Source organism: Carcharhinus amblyrhynchos, chromosome 2 (genome assembly GCF_965287045.1).
Source record: "Carcharhinus amblyrhynchos chromosome 2, sCarAmb.v2.hapA, whole genome shotgun sequence".
NCBI classification, from domain to species: Eukaryota; Metazoa; Chordata; class Chondrichthyes; order Carcharhiniformes; family Carcharhinidae; genus Carcharhinus; species Carcharhinus amblyrhynchos.
Window position 1 is genome coordinate 15545407 of NC_137325.1, and position 18446 is coordinate 15563852.

The following is an 18446-nucleotide window of genomic DNA, read 5'->3' on the forward strand; positions in this document are numbered from 1 at the left end:
GGAGCGATTCAGCACGGCCTGACTTGCACAACTTTGGATTGCGGGAGGAAACCGGAGCACCCGGAGGAAACCCATGCAGACAACGTGCAAGCTCTACACTGTCAGTGAACTGGGTCCTTGGCGCTGTGAGGCAGCAGCACTAACCACTGTGCCACCGTAAAGGGCCAGGCCTACTACAAACTTTGTGAAAAATTCTAGTCACTTCAGCAAGTGACATCAAATATGATTTATTTACAAGTGCTAAGCCACATAAATTTAACTTGATACTAACATTCCTCACCCTCTGGATTTTTTTTTTATTCTATCAAAACACCTCCTTGGGAATAAATAATATCAACAAAGTAAATGCTACCTGCTGCGACAGGTAAAATGAAAATATATACACTGTTAAAGCAAGACTCTTATTTAAAGATGTGGTGTCTGACAATTCTGCTTTCAAAGGAGAAATTCCTAGCATGTAATTTGCAACCAATTGCAAGGGCAGTCATATTTTAGAAAAGGATTCCCTGAGAGACTGCATGCTTTCTGTGACCTGTTGCATTGCATCTACAACTGATAACAGAGCTATACTGACACTTATTTCCCCAAACCCACGCCCTCAGAAGAAAAAGGTGCTGTTTATTACTTGATACTATTAATAGCAGACCAAGGCTATTAATACTATTAAGCAGACCAAGCTTCCCCATCCCTTTAAGGGCTTTTGTGTTTTCAAGTACTGCTTGGTTGATTGTTCAATAGGGTCTTCTTGATATTTATTGCCTTGTTTAGAACCATCTCAATTACTTTGGTTCCAATGTTCTCACTGGAACTTAGCATTCATCAAGCTGACCAATGGGTTCCACTAAAACCTATCAGATATGCACCATACTTTGCTGCTTTCTTAATGTAGATCAGCTGTAAATTCTCAACTATACTTTTGTTTATCGCTGTTAAACAGTTTTCACTTAGACTTAACCTCACCTGCTACAGAATGGAGTTTCTTGTGCAAATAATGGTGAGGCTAATGATGCTCTTTGCTACTTGTCCCTGATGGGTCAGGAAATTTGGATGAGGGGCAAATGCATAGTTAAATTCAAATATTGCTGTTTAAGACGCTTCAGAAAAAGTGCATACTTTTTGGGGAGGAAAATCTTGCTAAATGGCTCATATTCAAAATGCTTTGACTGGTTTGTATTTGGATGCTTGGTACAAACCAAACTCACAGAAATTTTAAGTGTTATCTAATTCAATCCATATAAAGTTTCAATGATGTGATAAGGGTTAATCTCTAGCAAACAATTTCTCTGCCACTGAAAATTAACAAGTAAAAGGGTGAAGTCTCATTCCTTTGAGTTTTAACTGTTTCTTTGGGGTTTTAACTTACTGTCTCTATCTAATCTTTTGCCTCTACCTACCTGATTTGATATTGTATTCACTCACACTAATTTGCATTTCATTCTGAGTCCTTGCACTATTAATTTTACAATCTTACAAGCTTACTGGTTAAGGTGATACCTTGTTTCTTGCCCTATTCATTCGGGACCCCTCCTGCAAGTGATCGCACCACACATGTCTGTGATGCAAAATAAGTTAATCTATAATGACTGGGGTGGCAGTGAGTAACGCTGCTGCCTCACAGCGCCAGGGACCCAGGTTCGATTCCCTGTTTGGGTCGCTCGCTGTCTGTGCGGAGTCTGCATGTTCTCCCTGTGTCTGCATGGGTTTGCTCTGGGTGCTCCAGTTTCCTCCCACAGTCCAAAAGATGTGCTGGTTAGGTGCATTGACCATGCTAAATTCTCCCTCAGTGTACCCAAACAGGCATCAGAGTGTGGCAACTAGGGGATTTTCACAGTAACTTCATTGCAATGTTAACTTAAGCCTACTTGTGACACAAATAAACAAATTTTAAAACTTTAAGCAAGGGCAAGTCTAACTGACGGCAGACACCAACAGATTAGCTGCTACAGTATTCCTAATAGTCGCCTTTTGGAAGGTTAGATTTCTGACTATCTGAAGCTGCCTTATAATGTTTTGCTTTAAAAAGAACAATCATTCGAGATGAATCTCTATTAATTCTGACTCAACATTTGAAGTTAATTTTTTACCAAAATCAAACATTAACTGTGATAAGTATTGGAATCAAGAACATGAACTAACACATATCTACATTAAAAACTGACTTCTCATCTTTTTTCCATGATCTTTCTGTTAATCTAGACAGATTCTGTACCCTTAATGGCTGACAAAGAAAAAAATTGTGCCCTATAGCCAAAGGATTGCATCCAACGATTGCAAGTGCACCTTCGACACAATTACTCCCATTTGAATTATATATAGCATAATAAAAAGTAATGCTATGGTTCAGCGTTATAAGGTCCTTTGCAAATGATCAATTATGTGTGTACCAGGAAGAAACTGAGTTCTGTACATTGTGGCCAGAATTACCGCAGTGCCATAATGACAGCTGGTAAACATGGGACGTAAAAAAGGTCATTTGACTAACAAGAAAACAGAATGCTTCAGAACTAGTTTGATGCTAATGTTAATTACTGTTGTGTTACCATCTTTGTTGCAGATTGTCACTTGCAGAATTTTAAGGAATCTTGTTTTTTCCTATGGCGTTTTCAGAAACGAATCCATAATTATAATTCAAAAGATTTTTGCCATCATTGAAATGAAAAGTTTTTGCACACCTATAACCATGAGAATAACACCTATTCAATTGTCTTTGGGTATTAAATTTTATTTTTAATTGAAAAAAAACTGTTCAACAGTTCAAAAAAAATCTAAATTATTAAAAAAATATTTAGGATATTATATCCCAGAATTTGCTTTTACATCAATGATGTAAAAAAAATTTTTAAAAAACAAATTTTCCCTGAGAATTGCCAAAATAAATTAGAAAAAAGAGAATGCTCCAAATGAGATGCAGACAAATTCACTGGTTTTCATTCCTGAACAGCAAGGTGGCCAATGGAATTATCTATTGTCCAGAGTGTATCATCACTCACAACATGACAGTGTCAGGGCAGCGCTGTGGCAGTCTTCAGCAGTAACTTTAACTACTTTGCTTATCCGTGCTGTTCGCAGTCCGACAGAAAATGAAATAATTTTCTTTAATGGAATTCCAGAGCAAAGTGCTGGGCCAATCTGTCAGGCGAAACGATTGGTCTTCAGAATTTTAGTCTTGGATCGAATGTCGAATAGATCTGTGATAATCCTCCGGGCTGTTTGAGTGATCAGGCATTTCGAACCCTCGAAGCAAGTGTCCACTGTTCTGTTGAGTGAAGTAATAAAACTGCCTGGCGAACACAGGCTCGATCTAAAAACAAAATGATTGGGATATTTATATTACTTGAAAATATGGCTTGAAAGCTTACATATTTTGTGTTAACCTGTTGCCGAATCCAAACTATGCGACACCGTTAAAATCCGCTCACAATATGATGGCTGAAATACGAGTCCCACATTAGTCTGGGACATCGGTCACAGGAACGTTCTGAAGGATTCAGAGAGTGAAGGCTCAAGTATTCCTCTTCACTTGGGAGCTGGACTCGGGCGGCACGGTAGCACAATGGTTAGCACGGCTGCCTCACAGCACCTGGTTCGATTCCTGGCCTTGGATCACTGTCTATGCGGAGTCTGCATGTTCTCCCCGTGTCTGCATGGGTTTCCTGCGGGTACTCCGGTTTCCTCCCACAGTTCAAAGATGTGCAGGTTAGGCTGATTGGCCATGCTAAATTGCCCCTTAGTGTCAGGGGGATTTGGAGGATAAATATGCAGGGATAGGGCTTAAGTGGGATTGTTGTCGGGGCAGGTTCGACGGGCTGAATGGCCTCATTCTGCACTGTAGAGACTCTATTCTATGATTCTATATGTTTGAGAATCATTTCAGTACTTGCTGAGTCGCTGAGAAGCCTTTCAGGAGCCAGGAAAATATTGCAAGTATCCCTCAGTCCAGTTTTAAATAAAATGTAAAAATTATGACATGGTCATATCATCCAGTTGGAATTACCAAGACAAATCTACTTTTTATTACCAATGTGATTTCCTCAAATATTAATCAGGCACAAATTATCACCCAAACAAGCCTTTCTAAGAGAAATTTGATTTAGTCTGGCATTATACATTAGACTTTGGAAACAATTTTGTTATCCTACTATGAAGAGTGAAGGGGTGGTTTTCAATTTTCATGTATCTTATTGCAAAAAAATCTAAATCTACAAACATATACAAATAGCTTTTGGTGCCAATAATCAGGGAGGCCTAAATTTTTAGGATGACGGAGCCACTCCAACAGGCTCCCTGCCATTTTCTGCTCTCATGAACTTTGATTGACAGCAGGCAGGCCTTCTGTCCTCACTTGGAGCTTTGACATCTTGTCATTTTTTTTCGATCACCACAGCAGTTCCTCCCGTGACAGCCACAAGCTGTCATCAGACACAGCCATTGATTACATTTGCTTTGAAGTGATTGTTTACAACTTCTGTTGGAAGTCACTGAGATAACTGCACAAAGAGGAACTGGCCCCGTGGTTCAGCAAAAGTGAAAGAAAGACACGTGACTGAGGACGATTGCAACTTTTCAGCACTGTTAGATTGTCTGAAGTATCAGACATAGCCTCATACTGACAGCAGATCACACATTTCAAATTGGATTATTCTGCGTACCACCTCACCAATTCGCCTCAAAATGTTTAGTTTCCCTCACTTCTACATTATTTATCTCGCGTTACGCACTTATTGAGAACTTACATGCGCTGTGATAAGTTTTCTTGATCTCTGTGGATCTGGAAATTCTTCACCAAAGCAGAACACAACCTGGAACCTTGGCATGAGCGAGCGGCCATGGTGTGCGTAGCTTTGTAATTCTGGGGGTAAAAAGACCTTTATTATCACTGTTCTTCAGCCTGACATATCGGTTTTAAGTACACGCACAAGGAAATGCCTGATTTGTTCAACAATAAGCCAAAAACATCTATTTCCCTCAGCTTAGTACAATTAAGGATGATCATAAGTTACCCATCCATTCCATAAGATGCACTTGGGTAGCATGGTGGCACAGTGGTTAGCAGTGCTGCCTCAGGGACCTGGGTTCAATTCCCGGCTTGGGTCACTGTCTGTGTGGAGTTTGTACATTCTCCCCGTATCTGTGTGGGTTTCCTCCAGGTGCTCCGGTTTCCTCCCACAGTTCAAAGATGTGCAGGTTAGGCGCGTTGGCCACACTAAGTTGCCCCTTAGTGTCAGGAGGACTAGCAAGGGTAAATGTATGGGGTTAGGGGGATAGACCCTGGATGGGATTGAGGTCAGTACAGACTTCATGGACCTAATAGCCTCCTTCTGCACTGTAGGGATCCTATGACATAAGCATTCTTTAATTGATATATTCTAATTTCAAGCTAACTGTTTTCCACCATTTTCAGGTTTATGTTTAAATAGTTGCATAATATTAAATAATCATTCATATGATACCCATTAATGAAATATCGCATTCCCTGTTCTTCTGCACATTTACACAGATGGCCACAAATGTGGAAAAATTAATTTTGCAGACTTTGTTTTTTTACAATTTTTCTAGGATAAAACAGTGGTTAGCACGGTCTCCTCACAGTACCAGGGACTGGAGTTCGATTCCAGACTTGGGTCACTGCGTGTGCGGAGTCTGGGTGTTCTCCTCATGACAGCATGGGTTTCCCCCGGGCACTCCAGTTTCCTCCTGCAGTGCAAAGCTCTGCAGATTAGGGGGGGGGTTGGCCTTGCTGAACTGCCCCTTAGTGTCAGGGAAATTAGCAGGGTAAATGCATGGGGCTACGGGGGATAGGGCCTGGGTGGAATTGCAGTCAGTGCAGGCTTGATGGGCTGAATGGCCTCTTTCTGCACTGTACAAATTCTATAATTCTATGAATAAGATATGTAAAATTATGAGGGGCATGGACAGCACATATAAGGGTGGTAGCTGTTCCCCTCAGTTGAAGGGTCAGTCGTGAAGAGACATAGGATCAAGGTGAGGGGCAGGAGGTTTGGGGGTGGGATGGGAAAAACCTTCATACCTGGAGGGTGGTGACAGTCTGGAATGTGCTATCAGGAAGGGCGGTAAAGGTGAGTTGTCTCACATCCTTTAAAAAGGTACCTAGATGAGCACTTGGCACATCACAACATTCAAGATTATGGGCCAAGTGCTAATAGATGGGAGTTCGGGTGTTTCTCGTGTGTCGGTGCAGACTCAAATCGGCCGAAGGGCCTCTTCCGCACTGTATGATCCTATTATTCTGAGCGACTTCACAAACTAATTACATTTATAGATTAATTAAAAGAAATATAGAAATTTCATATTCTGTTACCTGCTAAAAACTGTTGCGTGTCAAAAAGTTTCGTGACTTGGTCTCTCTCAAGCTTGTTAGGCCTGTCACTGTATGGTGCCAAAGGTCCTTCCCAGTAGATTCTGCTCTGGCACAATCGTTTGGCATAGAGGCCATCAGGTGCCAACCACAGCAGGACTCCCTTCTCCAAGTGACTGAGCAGCTTCTCGATGCCCTTGCGTTGTGCGCTGCTGTCTGGATAAGGAAATAGCACCTGTTCTATGTTGCTGGCTGCAAATAACTTATCAACTTGGCCGTGGGCTATTCTACAACCTTCAGGGCTTGTTGTTGTCACTTCTCTCACCAGGGTTTCTCGATAATACAATAAAATTTGCAGGCGACAGTCTGTAAAAGCAAATCAAATGGATGTGTTCAGTACATCAGCAAGCCCAAAGTCATTGAAATCATTCTCAGCAAATAAAAAAAATAATGGAATTGCGAGGCGCCTGGCCGTGCTCCTTTGTTAGGTCCAAGTATTTTGTCCACACAGATTCACCGAATCAATCAGTTCACATCTGCAGCTTCACTGGGCTCAGGCAATGGAAAGCAGCATTTCAGGATTCGAAAGGCAGAACCCACATTTGGAAATTCAGAAGATCCTGGTGACTTCTAAAACCCAGCTTAGCCAAATCATGGGCAGGAGCAGGGGTAAGAATAAAGGTTACGATTGAAGGAGTCCAAAAAGTGACTCCAAAGTCCATTGTTTCAAAAATCCAAAGTTACATTTGGCAAGTTCTGACATCACATTTGTCTTCTACCTGTCACCTTTTTCAAGTTTTTTTTTCTTTTAGCTTTTCATCCTTCCCTTTGTCTTATTTTCCCTCCTTTATATTTTTTTTTAAAATGAGGTTGTTTTATTCACAACACACGGTTCTTTTAACTTCTCGATCTTTTTCATTTTCTGGGCGCTTGTGTTTTGATTCAATTTTCGTTTTTTCGCTTTTTAATCTTCTCGTCTTTGTTCATGAGTGAAATCGGTCTTTCCTTTTGCCTTCATCTTCTATGTTACATTTCGTTCTTCAGGCCAATCGCATGGCCAGGGTTGGGGGAAGGGAGGGCCTTTCAAGGGGATTGGAGATGGCCGGAAGGAAGTCTTAGTAATACCAGGCAGGATCTGACGTCACACTTGTCCAATTTAGAAAGCTTTCATCCCTCTTTCTGCACCCAACTGAAGAGTCTGCCATCCACTGTATGGTTGGACGCATGGCTAGATTTAACATTGGACACAAGGACAGTGACTTTATTGTCAGGTTTTTGACTGCGCTGATCCACATTTTTAAAAAAAAATGATAATGGGCAGAATAAAACGCAATTAATCATCGGTGACACAAATAGAGGGGATCACAGTTCATAATAGTTCATAAGACATAGGAGCAGAATTAGGTCATTCAGCCCATCAGGTCTGCTCTGCCATTCAATCATGATTCCTCATCCCCATTTTCCTGCCTTCTCGCCATAACCCTTCAACCCATTACCAATTAAAAATCTAAATTTACTCACTGTCCCAGCATCCATTACACTTTGGGGTAGTGAATTCCACAGATTCACAACCCTTTGGGAGAAGTAGTTTCTCTTCAACTCTGTTTTAAATTTTCTACCACTTATCCTAAGACTATGACCTCTTGTCCTAAGATGCCCCACCAGAGGAAGCATCCGCTCCACATCTACTTTATCCATACCTTTTATCATTTTGTATACCTCAATTTGATCTCCCCTCATTCTTCTTAATTCCAGAGAGTATAGGCCTAAACTGTTCAATCTCTCTTCACATGAAAAAACCCTCATCTCCAGAATCAATCCAATGAACTTCCTTTGAACTGCCTCCAATGACACCATATCTTTCCTCAAATAAGGGGATCAAAACTGTACACAATATTCCAGATGTAGCCTCATCAATGCCTTGTATAGTTGCAACAATACTTTCTTACCTTTACATTCTATTCCTTTAGCTACAAATGCCAGCATTCTATTCACTTCCTTTATCATCTGCTGTACCTGAATGCTAGTTTTCTGTGACAGTGTTAAGGTAGCAAGTAAAGAAACTAGAAAGCTGGTTGGAAAATATGACAATTGCATTTTTAGGTGCTCAATCAGTTGCTGTATTGGTTCATATGCAATTTAGCTGCAGTAACACAAACTTAAAATTGTACACATTGCAAGCAGTATAAATATACTTGTCGGTGATTAAAACACTATCCTCACTTTTCGCACACCCACAGTCCAAATTCTACTCTAAGGATAGCTGTTAGAAATAAGTTTAATCTTATCAAGAGTTGGGTTAATCTACAATGGTTCTTGCCTTAAAAATGTAACACTACAGCTTCCAAAAAGCCTTGTACATTTTATAATACACCCAAAGACTGAGGATGCTTTGACTTGCCACATGTAAACTTATTTGCTGTTGCTACTGAAATAATATTTTCTGTACCCTTACACTATTCTATACAGTGCAATACGATGCGACTTGGCAATTTTTCCAGCGTAAACGGCATTGTTCAACTCACTAAAATGCATTTTGTTAGTGGTACAAGACGCTTTTGGTAAAATCTGGATAAGTACAAAAATGCAGAACGACTTAAAACAAAAAGTGATGATTTCTTGTAGCTTTCTCATTTCTACACATAAATGGCAATATGATGGATTTTGGCCCCCGCATCTGTCCCTGGCTCTAGAGGGTCCAGAGGGGGTTCACGAGAATAATCCCAGGAATGAAAACATAATGACATATGGGGAGCATTTGACGACTCTGGGTCTGTACTCAATGGAATTTAGAAGGATGGGGGGGGGGGGTGCAGTCACATTGAAACTTACAGGATACTGAAAGGTCTGGATAGAGTAGATGTGGGCAAGATGTTTCCATTAGTCGGAGAGACTGGGATCCTAGGGCACAGGCTCAGGTTAAAGGGACAACCTTTTAGAACCGTAATGAGGAGGAATTTCTTCAGCCACAGGGTGGTGAATCTATGGAATTCATTGCCACAGAAGGCTGTGGAGGCCAGGTCATTGAGTATATTTAAGACAGTTCTTGATTGGTAAGGGGATCAAAGGTTATGGGGATAAGGTGGAAGAAGGGGGTTGAGAGACTTATCAGCCATGATTGAATGGCAGAACAGATCTGATGGGCCAAATGGCCTAATTCTGCTTTATCTGTTCACAGCTGCATTCAAGACACTGGTACTTACAAATCACCTTGATCCATTCTTTAGAATAATAAAAGCTTTTACCAACAACAATTTGAATTTATACAGCTCTTTTTATGTGGTGATACGTTCTAAGACATGTCACTTAATTGAACCAAATTTGATGTTGGCCAAAAAGTTGTTTGGTCAAAGAGTTAGGTTTAAGCAAGAAAACTGGAAAGAATTCCAGAGTTAAGGAACTAGGCAGCTGAAGGCACGGCCGCCAGTGGTGGAGAAACTAAAAGGGGGAAGGTGCAAGAAACCAGAGTTGGAGGAGTGCTGAGATCTTGAAGCTGGAGAAAGTGACAGAGATTGAGAGGGATGAACATTTGAAAACAAGGCTGTGAACTTTACAGTTGAGTCACTTTTTCATCCACACATCTTTCTTTTCCCCTTTGAGGAAAGATTTCTGAGCTGAATATCAGCCTGTTGCTTTGTGAACGCACCTTCCATGGTCAACAAGTCCTGGCATTGGATTTGAACCCCAATTGTGTGGTTCAAGGGTAAGGGTGCTACCACTGCACCACAAGACCTCCTAATTTAATCATTGGGAGTTAATGTCGGTTGGTGAACACAGATGGGTGAAGTGTGAGTCCAGAAATGGGCAGTAGAAGTTTGGAGAAGTTCAGATTTGTGGAGGTTGGAAGATGGGAGGCCAACCAGGATGGCATTGAGTAGTCAAGTCTGGAGGTAACAAATTAAGTAAGCTATTGTGTAATAGCCACATAGAGACTTACCTGAAAGGGCCAGTGCTTCTGCAGACCTCATACTTGGCTCAATTGAAATACCAGGTGCTTGAGATTCAGGAGGTGCACAAGCATAAAATGATCCGGTTACCTGATAACCTGCAAAGCATGGGAAAAACATTTAAATGATCTGCTGGTTTTATAATGCCATTCTGATTAAAATTATCAATCTAAATAGAAAAGCAAATGCAAGATTTATATATTCATATTTACAGGATGCGAGCATTGCTGGTAGGCCCAGTAATTATTGTCCATCCCTAATTGTCTGTCCTCCATCTCAAAGGGCATTTGTTTGTTTATTAGTGTGTTGCAGGTGGGCATTAACATTGCAATGAAGCCACTGTGAAAATCCCTTGGTCGCCACACTGTTTGGGTACACTAAGTGAGAATTTAGCACAGCCAATGCACCTAACCAGCACATCTTTTGGACGGTGTAAGGAAAGTGGAGCACCTGGAGGAAACCCATGCAGACACGAGGAGAACGTGCAGACTCTGCACAGGCGGTGACCCAAGCCGGGAATTGAATCCAAGCCCCCGGCACTGTGAGGCAGCAGTGCTAACCACTATGTCATGTCCCGCCTACATTTGAGAGTCAACCACGTTGCTGTGGATCTGAAGTCACATGTAGGAACAGTTCAGGTAAGGACGGCAGATTTCCTTCCCTAAAGGACATTGGTGAACCGGGTAAGATTAACAACAGTAGTTTCATGGTCATCATTAGAATTTTAATCCCAGATTTTATTGAATTCAAATTTCACCATTTGTCATGGTGCGATTGGAACCCAGGTCCCCATAGTTTGGAGGATACCACTATGCCACCACCTCCTTACAGATAAAGTGTTTTTCAATTTTGGTAAACAAATCAGCATTATTATACAGACATGTGAATCGTGGAAATAATTATGCAATAATTCACTTTAATTTACAGACAAGGGCTGACTGATCACTTCTGCTAACTTGCCGATGAAACTTCAGCAACATTCCTACACAAAAATAAGGTCCACACTTTGTGTTGATGGAGGAAATATTTTATGACAGTACACGTGCAAGTGAGTCATGTATGGTTTGATTTGGGAAGGCAGTAGAAGAGAGATGTTCCAGATACGGAGTCAATTAATTACTTCTGAAGCATAGCTAAAATGTAAGAGTAAATTTATGCACAGCAAGCTCCCACAACAGCCATGTGATAATGGCCAGACAATTTGTTTCTGCGATGCTGACAGATATTGATTATTAGTCAGAACATCAGGGACAGCATCTCTGCTGTTCTTCGAAATAGTGCTGTGGGATCTCAGACGCCTACATACAAGGACTGAAGACAAACTCAGTTCAATGTATCATTCACAAGACAACACCTTCAACAGCACAGCACTGGAGTGTCAATTCTGGGTTTCCTGTTCAGGTTCTGGGGTGGGACTTGAAACTTTAACCTTCCAAACTCTAAGTCAACTGAGCCACTGCTGACACATAACCAAGTTTGTCAATGAGTAACTTGTTAAAAGATCCTGCCAAACTTGTTAGTTGTTTCCCTCTCTTTTTTGCTCCAACTCGCACATACTGAAAGTAAAACCGAGAGGGACAGATTGACTGGATTCACTGTGCTAAAGTATTGGTACAGTTATTTAAAAGCAGGGCCTGAAGATAAGTTGCAGCAGCATGAGGAGGCAGATTTTTTTGTCGCTTAGTACAAGGATGTAATTCTCGGGATGAAGTTACCATATTATCCTGCACTAATATTAAGCTATCCCCAGCATGAGGGGAGGGGCACTTTTTTTTGCACATTGATAGATTAACAGAATTAATGGCCCTACAATCAATTGGATACCACAACATGGGCAATTATGTGGGAATCCTTACCATTTTCGCAACCAGGTCCTTGCCAATGGTGGTTCCGTGGAGGAAATGGCACAGTGGGGCACTGATAGGAGAGTTCTGGATGTGGCTGTTCATATTCCCTCCAGCTACGTTCATGCTGAACAATGTAGTTGGGTATCTGAAAGCCATAATAAAGTACTGATTGCTTTTCACATTTCTTGCACAAAGAAGTACAGTATTAATTGCCATCCAAATTGCTTTGAATTCCAGGATCTCACTTACTTGGGCTGGCATTGAAGGGTAGGTAGGGTAAGTGTGGTGGTTGATTAGCATCTGTGGATCTTCCATGTTCACTTGCTTTGTCCCTCCTTAAAACAAAAAGGACAAAATGGTAAATGTGAATAAACACACAGAAACTTGAATTAAATTACATGGAAATCAATTACTTTAATTCCCCGTTAACTTGAAAGTTAAGGAGTTATGAGCTGACCGGAGGATATTTTAAGTTTGTTCAGTTTTTTCAAACTCCCTGTTCCAACCCCCAAATAAAATACTGCCCAATTGAAACAGTCAGTTATGCGATCAAATACCTTTTTTGGCTCCTTCTGGTATAATTTTGTAGACTTTGTAGGGATCTGAGATGTCAAGTTGACTACGTTCAACCAATTCTTCAAAATCGTTGCTCTTATTTAAGGCACACCTTAGTCTCGTCTTCCAGGTTGGGGGATCTGGTTTGTCAATTCCCTCGCGAAATTTGCCTTTGAAAAGCGCCCAAGCCTTGGGAGAAATCATTTGGCAAGAATGAGTTTGGCAATTCAACCAACATTTACTCCATTTCATAAACATCAAACATGTAGATGTACTGTGCAAAGCAGGAAGACAAATTAATAACCTTGATGTACACCAAGGAAAGAATGAACATTCTGGATACTGTACACTTTATTCCCATTAAATGCAAAAGATGCAGTGCTTTGGCATCCATAAGTTCATAAGACTTAGGAGCAGAATTAGGCCATTCGAGTCTGCTCCACCATTCAATCATGGCTGATATGCTCCTCATCCCCACTTCCCAGCCTTCTCCCTATAACCCTTCAACCCATTACCAATTAAAGATCTGTCTAACTGCTCCTTAAACTTACTCACTGTTCCAGCATCCACCACACTTTGGGGTAGCAAATTCCACAGATTCACAACTCTTTGGGAGAAACCTGCTTTCTCCTCAATTCTGTTTTGAATTTGCTACCCCTTATCCAAAACTACTGAGGCTACGAATGGATTAAGAACTTTTTTAAAGCATAGACTTTTCCATCAGGAAGTATTCTCTCCACTGACTCCATTCCTCCAAAAATCATTATCATTAGCAATTAAGGACACACTGTGTGTCCAAGTTAAATGACTGGTTATCTAAAACTTGATTAATTAACATATAAATGGATTAAGATTTGTTACCTCCAGACACACATTTCACCCCTCTCTAGGGGCCACTGGGGAAGCAATAGCAGGTCGATTAGCAACCTGTTGAATAAGGTCATGGACATTCCTTCCATGGTCATTAAGTCCAGGTGTGGAAGCACAGGGAGCTCAAGGGACAAGCTATGAGCACAAAATGTGTGGCATCATCATGGTAGAAAAGTGGATTTACCCCATGCGCCACACCAATAATGTTGGGACATTCTCATGTTGGGAAACTACATATTCTAATTCTCAGTGGCCTATCATTTAAAATTATTCCAACTGCTAGGTACTATCCAAGCAATATCATGCACAATCATTTTACTGAAAAAGGATTTTCCAATTAAATAAAAAGCACACACAAACTAGGAGTAAGAGTAGGCCATCTGTCCCCTCCAGCCTGCTCTGCCATTCAATAAGACCACGGCTGATCTTCACATGGACTCAGCTCCGCTTTCCCACCCACTCATCATAACCCTTAATTCCTTTACTGTTGAAAATCTATCCATCCTTGCCTTAAAAACATTCAAGGAGGGAGCCTCAACTCCTTCAATGGGCAGGGAATTCCATCGATTCCCAAACCTTTGGATGAAGCAGTTCCTCCTCAACTCAGTCCTCAATTTACTCCCCCTTATTTTGAGGCCATGCCCCTTAGTTCCAGTTTCACCCGCCAGTGGAAACAACCTCCAGGCTTCTATCTTATCTATTCCCTTCATAATCTTATGTTTCTATAAAATCGCCCTTCAATCTTCTGAATTCCAATGAGTATAGTCCCAAAAGAAGCATTTGGGTGTGTAATTTGAAAAAAATGTATTTCACACACAAACCACGCTCATTGTGTACTCATGCATTTTGGAATAATATAACTTTACTGGAAATTCGAAAACCCCCGAGTAGATTTTAATTAGAAGCAAGGCTTTCTCTAACCACCCGTTTGCAAGAAACCTATAGTGACCTGTGGGAATAAGTCATTACTATATCTCGGATTGGTGTGAGTCACTTCAGTGACATTTCATATTCACTGGCCCATGTGTTCAGCGGTACTCAAGACATCTTTCTTAGCAACGCTGCAGTTTCCCTGAAGCGAAAGGGTGAGCTCTTTACCGGCGGTCGCTGTCCAACCCTACCGCAAATGTGAACTGCAGACCGCAATTATTCACGCACGCCTACTTAAGTTGTAGTTTTTTTTTCCTGAAAGTAATGGCTAGCAAAGTGCCGTGCAAAGTCGCCGTGTAATAGAAAGCACTTCGAGTACAGCATGGTAAACATAGATAGAGCCCTGGCGGTGCAGAACCGGGGCTGAATGCTCGCAATATGAGCAGGAAGATTGCTTCGTTCAGAAATCCTCTGACCTTACCAGCCACAGACCATGCTGCAGTCGCTGTCTCAATTTTATTCTGAATTAGCAGAGACGAGGTGGCCCAAGGCATCTCTCATCTGCGACACTGAGTGGATCTGATGACTAAATGTACCTAAAGATTGCACGGCTTCACACACACTGTGTGCCCTTTTTGACCCCTGGGAGAACTGCAGCAACCCGGCTACTGAGTGGGGCTGGGTGAGGGATGAGAACGTGCAGAGGGATTAAGGTGCACAAGAGGAGGAGAGATGCAGAAGGTTGCACTCGAACCCCACTGGGATTTGTCTGAGCAGCAAAAAGGTCAGGCGGGACTGTGTCACACACACGCAAAACTTACACTGCAGTCAAAGCGGAAAAGACTTTGACACAAAATCATTTTTTTTTAAAAAAAGAGGAAACTAACACCTTCCCCCCCACGAGAGAGAGACAAAAAAAAATCAGAAATAGAGAAACTCAAAGCAGCCCAGAAAGTTACAATAAAATTGTTACCTTGAAAAGTGCCGCGTCTTCCTCCCGGTTGTAATCCTGTTTCCCGGCGTGTTTCCAAGGAATGCGAAAAATGGACTTGTCCTCATTCTCCCAGACCAAGCCGGGATATTTCCCACTGTCTATCTGGTCAATTAACCACTGGCGAAGTTTGCCATTTCCTGAAGTTACAGGGCCCATGTTGCAATCTGAATCCATATTCATTTCTATACAACATTAGAGAGAGGGAGGGAGAGAAAAAGCGGCAGAAATAAGGTGCATGCAACCGAAAGTCCCATTTTTAAAACAATATCAAAAGCGGGATTTTCGCGGCAGGAAATTAGAAATCACACACAGACCTCCCAACCCAACCCTTTGTCGCAAACATTGAGCCAAATGGACTTCCCATCTGGACATAGAATTGAATCTATTTTGAACGCGATTAAAATAGCAAGACAGTTCCACGTTAAAAAAAATACAAAATAGCCTTTAAATGTTTGCGGGTAAATGATCCTGTCCCAAATTCACGGCCGCCACTCAGTCAAGGGTCTGGTATTTAAAAAAAAAGTTGCTCCACATTACAAGGCAAAGCTCCCCAAGCAAAAAATAGCCCGCCTTAGTTTTGGACGCAGCCCTCAGCCTTACCCGGCGCTTGGTCACTTAAACTTCACTGTGGTTTGACTTGTGTTTGACTGGTGGCGATGTAGCAGACCCCACTCGGCACAAGAATTGAGAAGGAACTATCTCTTATATGCTCAACTCCCCATCGGAGGCGGGGCTGCTGTTTTGTCAATCATACCCTGACCCTGTGTTTTTTTTCACAGAACTCACTACCTCTGGAGGATCTCGTTGGGGTGAAAAATCCCCCCCACAGCGGTACACAACATTGCTCCATTTCCAACTACGAAACATTCCTAACGTGTTTGTTTGTCAGAATAAATTTGACAGATCGGCATTTTTTTGAAGAAAAACAGATTCAGATCAGAGTAACCGATAAGTAGTCAATTAATCTGAATTTTGGAAACTCCACATGGGGCATCGCGATTCTGTGGAATACTCACCGCAAGCGGTCCCAACCTTTAAATTGGGTGCCAATTCTACACAATATTCCGGGTATAACAAATGCCTTCCGAAAGAAATTGAATATAAGTAACATTAAAGGAACTAAACCAATCTGATTGTGATTTCCCCAGTATTATCCCAAGTGTTCTTCCCCCCTCTTCCATAATGAATTAACGATCTGTTCTGTCATTGCACCTCACTGTAGATAGCTTTTTTTAAAAGCATGGATTGGTTTAACGTACTGTGATAATATTAGTTTCGGCTGTTTAACCGCCGGGTTAACTGATCCTCAGAGAGCAGCCTAGGGTTAACTGATGCACAGTCGAAGTGGCAATACTGCAATTTGTCCCAGCAGTTTCTGGATAAGGGGAGGGGTGGAAGAAAGGGGGCCATCAGACAGAATTCCCCATTCACGCTATTTGGCAATCTAAGAGAGATACGGCTCTAAAGAATCGGTTTGCCAATTTGCCAGAGCCAAATAGTCCAGGATTAGTCAGTGTGGAGGTTGGTATAGGGTTAATTATCACTTGGACAAAATAGTCCGTGCAACTGGGACCATGAGACAGGAGGAGGAATGTCTTCAGGAGAGGGCGGGGGTGGGGGGGGGAATGGAGAAAACTGCAGGACATCAATCACATATTATCATTTGGGGGGGATAGCTACCATAATGCGTGCTTTTTATGACACAGTGGTGCACATTGTAAAAGTTCAATGTGTGGCTTGCATTTTTACTTTACAACCACATCTGTGTTTACATGCCTGCGTGGTCAACCCTTGACGAATGGGTCACCCAGACTCGCAACGCTAACTCTGTCCTCTCTCCACAGATGCTGTCAGACCCGTTGAGATTTTCCAGCATTTTTATTTCAGATTCCAGCGTCCGCAGCAATTTGCCTCTATCTCGGTGCTACAACTGACTGTGGGGTTGTATTGAGAACTAATTCAGTACCGCCACCTCCTGGGCACCTCTCCAAGAACCCATTAATGAACTTTCGCCAATGAACCCCCTTCATCCCTTTACATATCCCTGGCGTGATTGTTTGGATTGATCAGATGAGGAATCCCATCCCGAACGTATCCCTTTCCCTGGAAGGGTCCGTTTCGGTCAAGATTTAAATTCCCCTTAATTAAAGACACGGAAATGATACACATTTGTTTCCCGATTGCTCCCACGGAAGAGTTTTCGTGCGGTTATAAATTCTGGATCTTTGTTCTGCCCGCATCATTTCATCCTGAGTTTCAAACAATGCCTGTTTCGATTCGAAGCAAGTTGCATTTCAACGGATCACCGCGTTACCGTTCCACTCTGACAGAGAGAAGTTACTTGGGAGGGAAGTGGGGTGAGGAAGAATTTCCCTGTCCTCTCCTTGCTGTGATTGATTTCCTTTTCCCTCAATAGTTGTTTCAATGTCTCAACCACAGTTCCAGTTTGCAGGTTCATTCGGGAGCAGAGGACAGAGTGAGTGGCACTCTCCTCTTGTTTCCCTTTCCATGGGATGGGTCAGGAGGTCAGGATTTGAGGGGGGGGGGGAGTTTAGCCGGGTTTGTACTGAGTTGCAGATGTTTTTGTTTACAATCAAACTCGTTCCAGGGTTAGGGTACCACAAGTCTTATTTTGTTAAACGGGAGAGAGCACGGTTCCGTGCCCTACATCCATGCTTCGAATATAGGGAACAACTTGAACGGTGTGGGTTATGCAGGGAAATTAAATATCTTAAGTGCAGTATTTTCAAATAATCCGTTTTTGGTGTATCTTGCTGGCCAAATAAAGCGGGATGGAGAGTTGACAGAATAATAATATGCAGCCTGAAAATGTTCATCAGTTTAAACTCACAACCACTCTATTAGAAATCAAATAAGTATTCGAAACCAGCACACCTTTTTAATTAATACTATTGGCATAAGTTTCAAGTGAGTGCCCTATTTGCATCTGCTAAGATACTTGGATGTAATCGGATGTCTTTGCTTGACCGTCCCCCGGCCGCCTCCCCCCAACCCCATCCGCATGCCCCCACAACACATCCCACCGC

At 42.0% G+C, this 18446-nt stretch overlaps 1 protein-coding gene across 1 annotated transcript; it reads right to left on the minus strand.

Moving 5' to 3' along the window:
- Nucleotides 1–2805: 2805 nt before the first annotated feature.
- LOC145360315 (interferon regulatory factor 4-like) lies at nt 2806–16071 on the minus strand. The gene is made up of 9 exons (XM_080215491.1): nt 16000–16071; nt 15379–15581; nt 12668–12854; nt 12360–12445; nt 12120–12255; nt 10254–10361; nt 6320–6682; nt 4734–4849; nt 2806–3301 (listed from the first exon to the last, which is right to left on the minus strand). Exons 2-9 carry the CDS (start codon nt 15577–15579, stop codon nt 3161–3163), a joined length of 1338 nt encoding a protein of 445 aa, XP_080071617.1. The 5' UTR covers nt 15580–15581; nt 16000–16071; the 3' UTR covers nt 2806–3160.
- Nucleotides 16072–18446: the final 2375 nt, after the last annotated feature.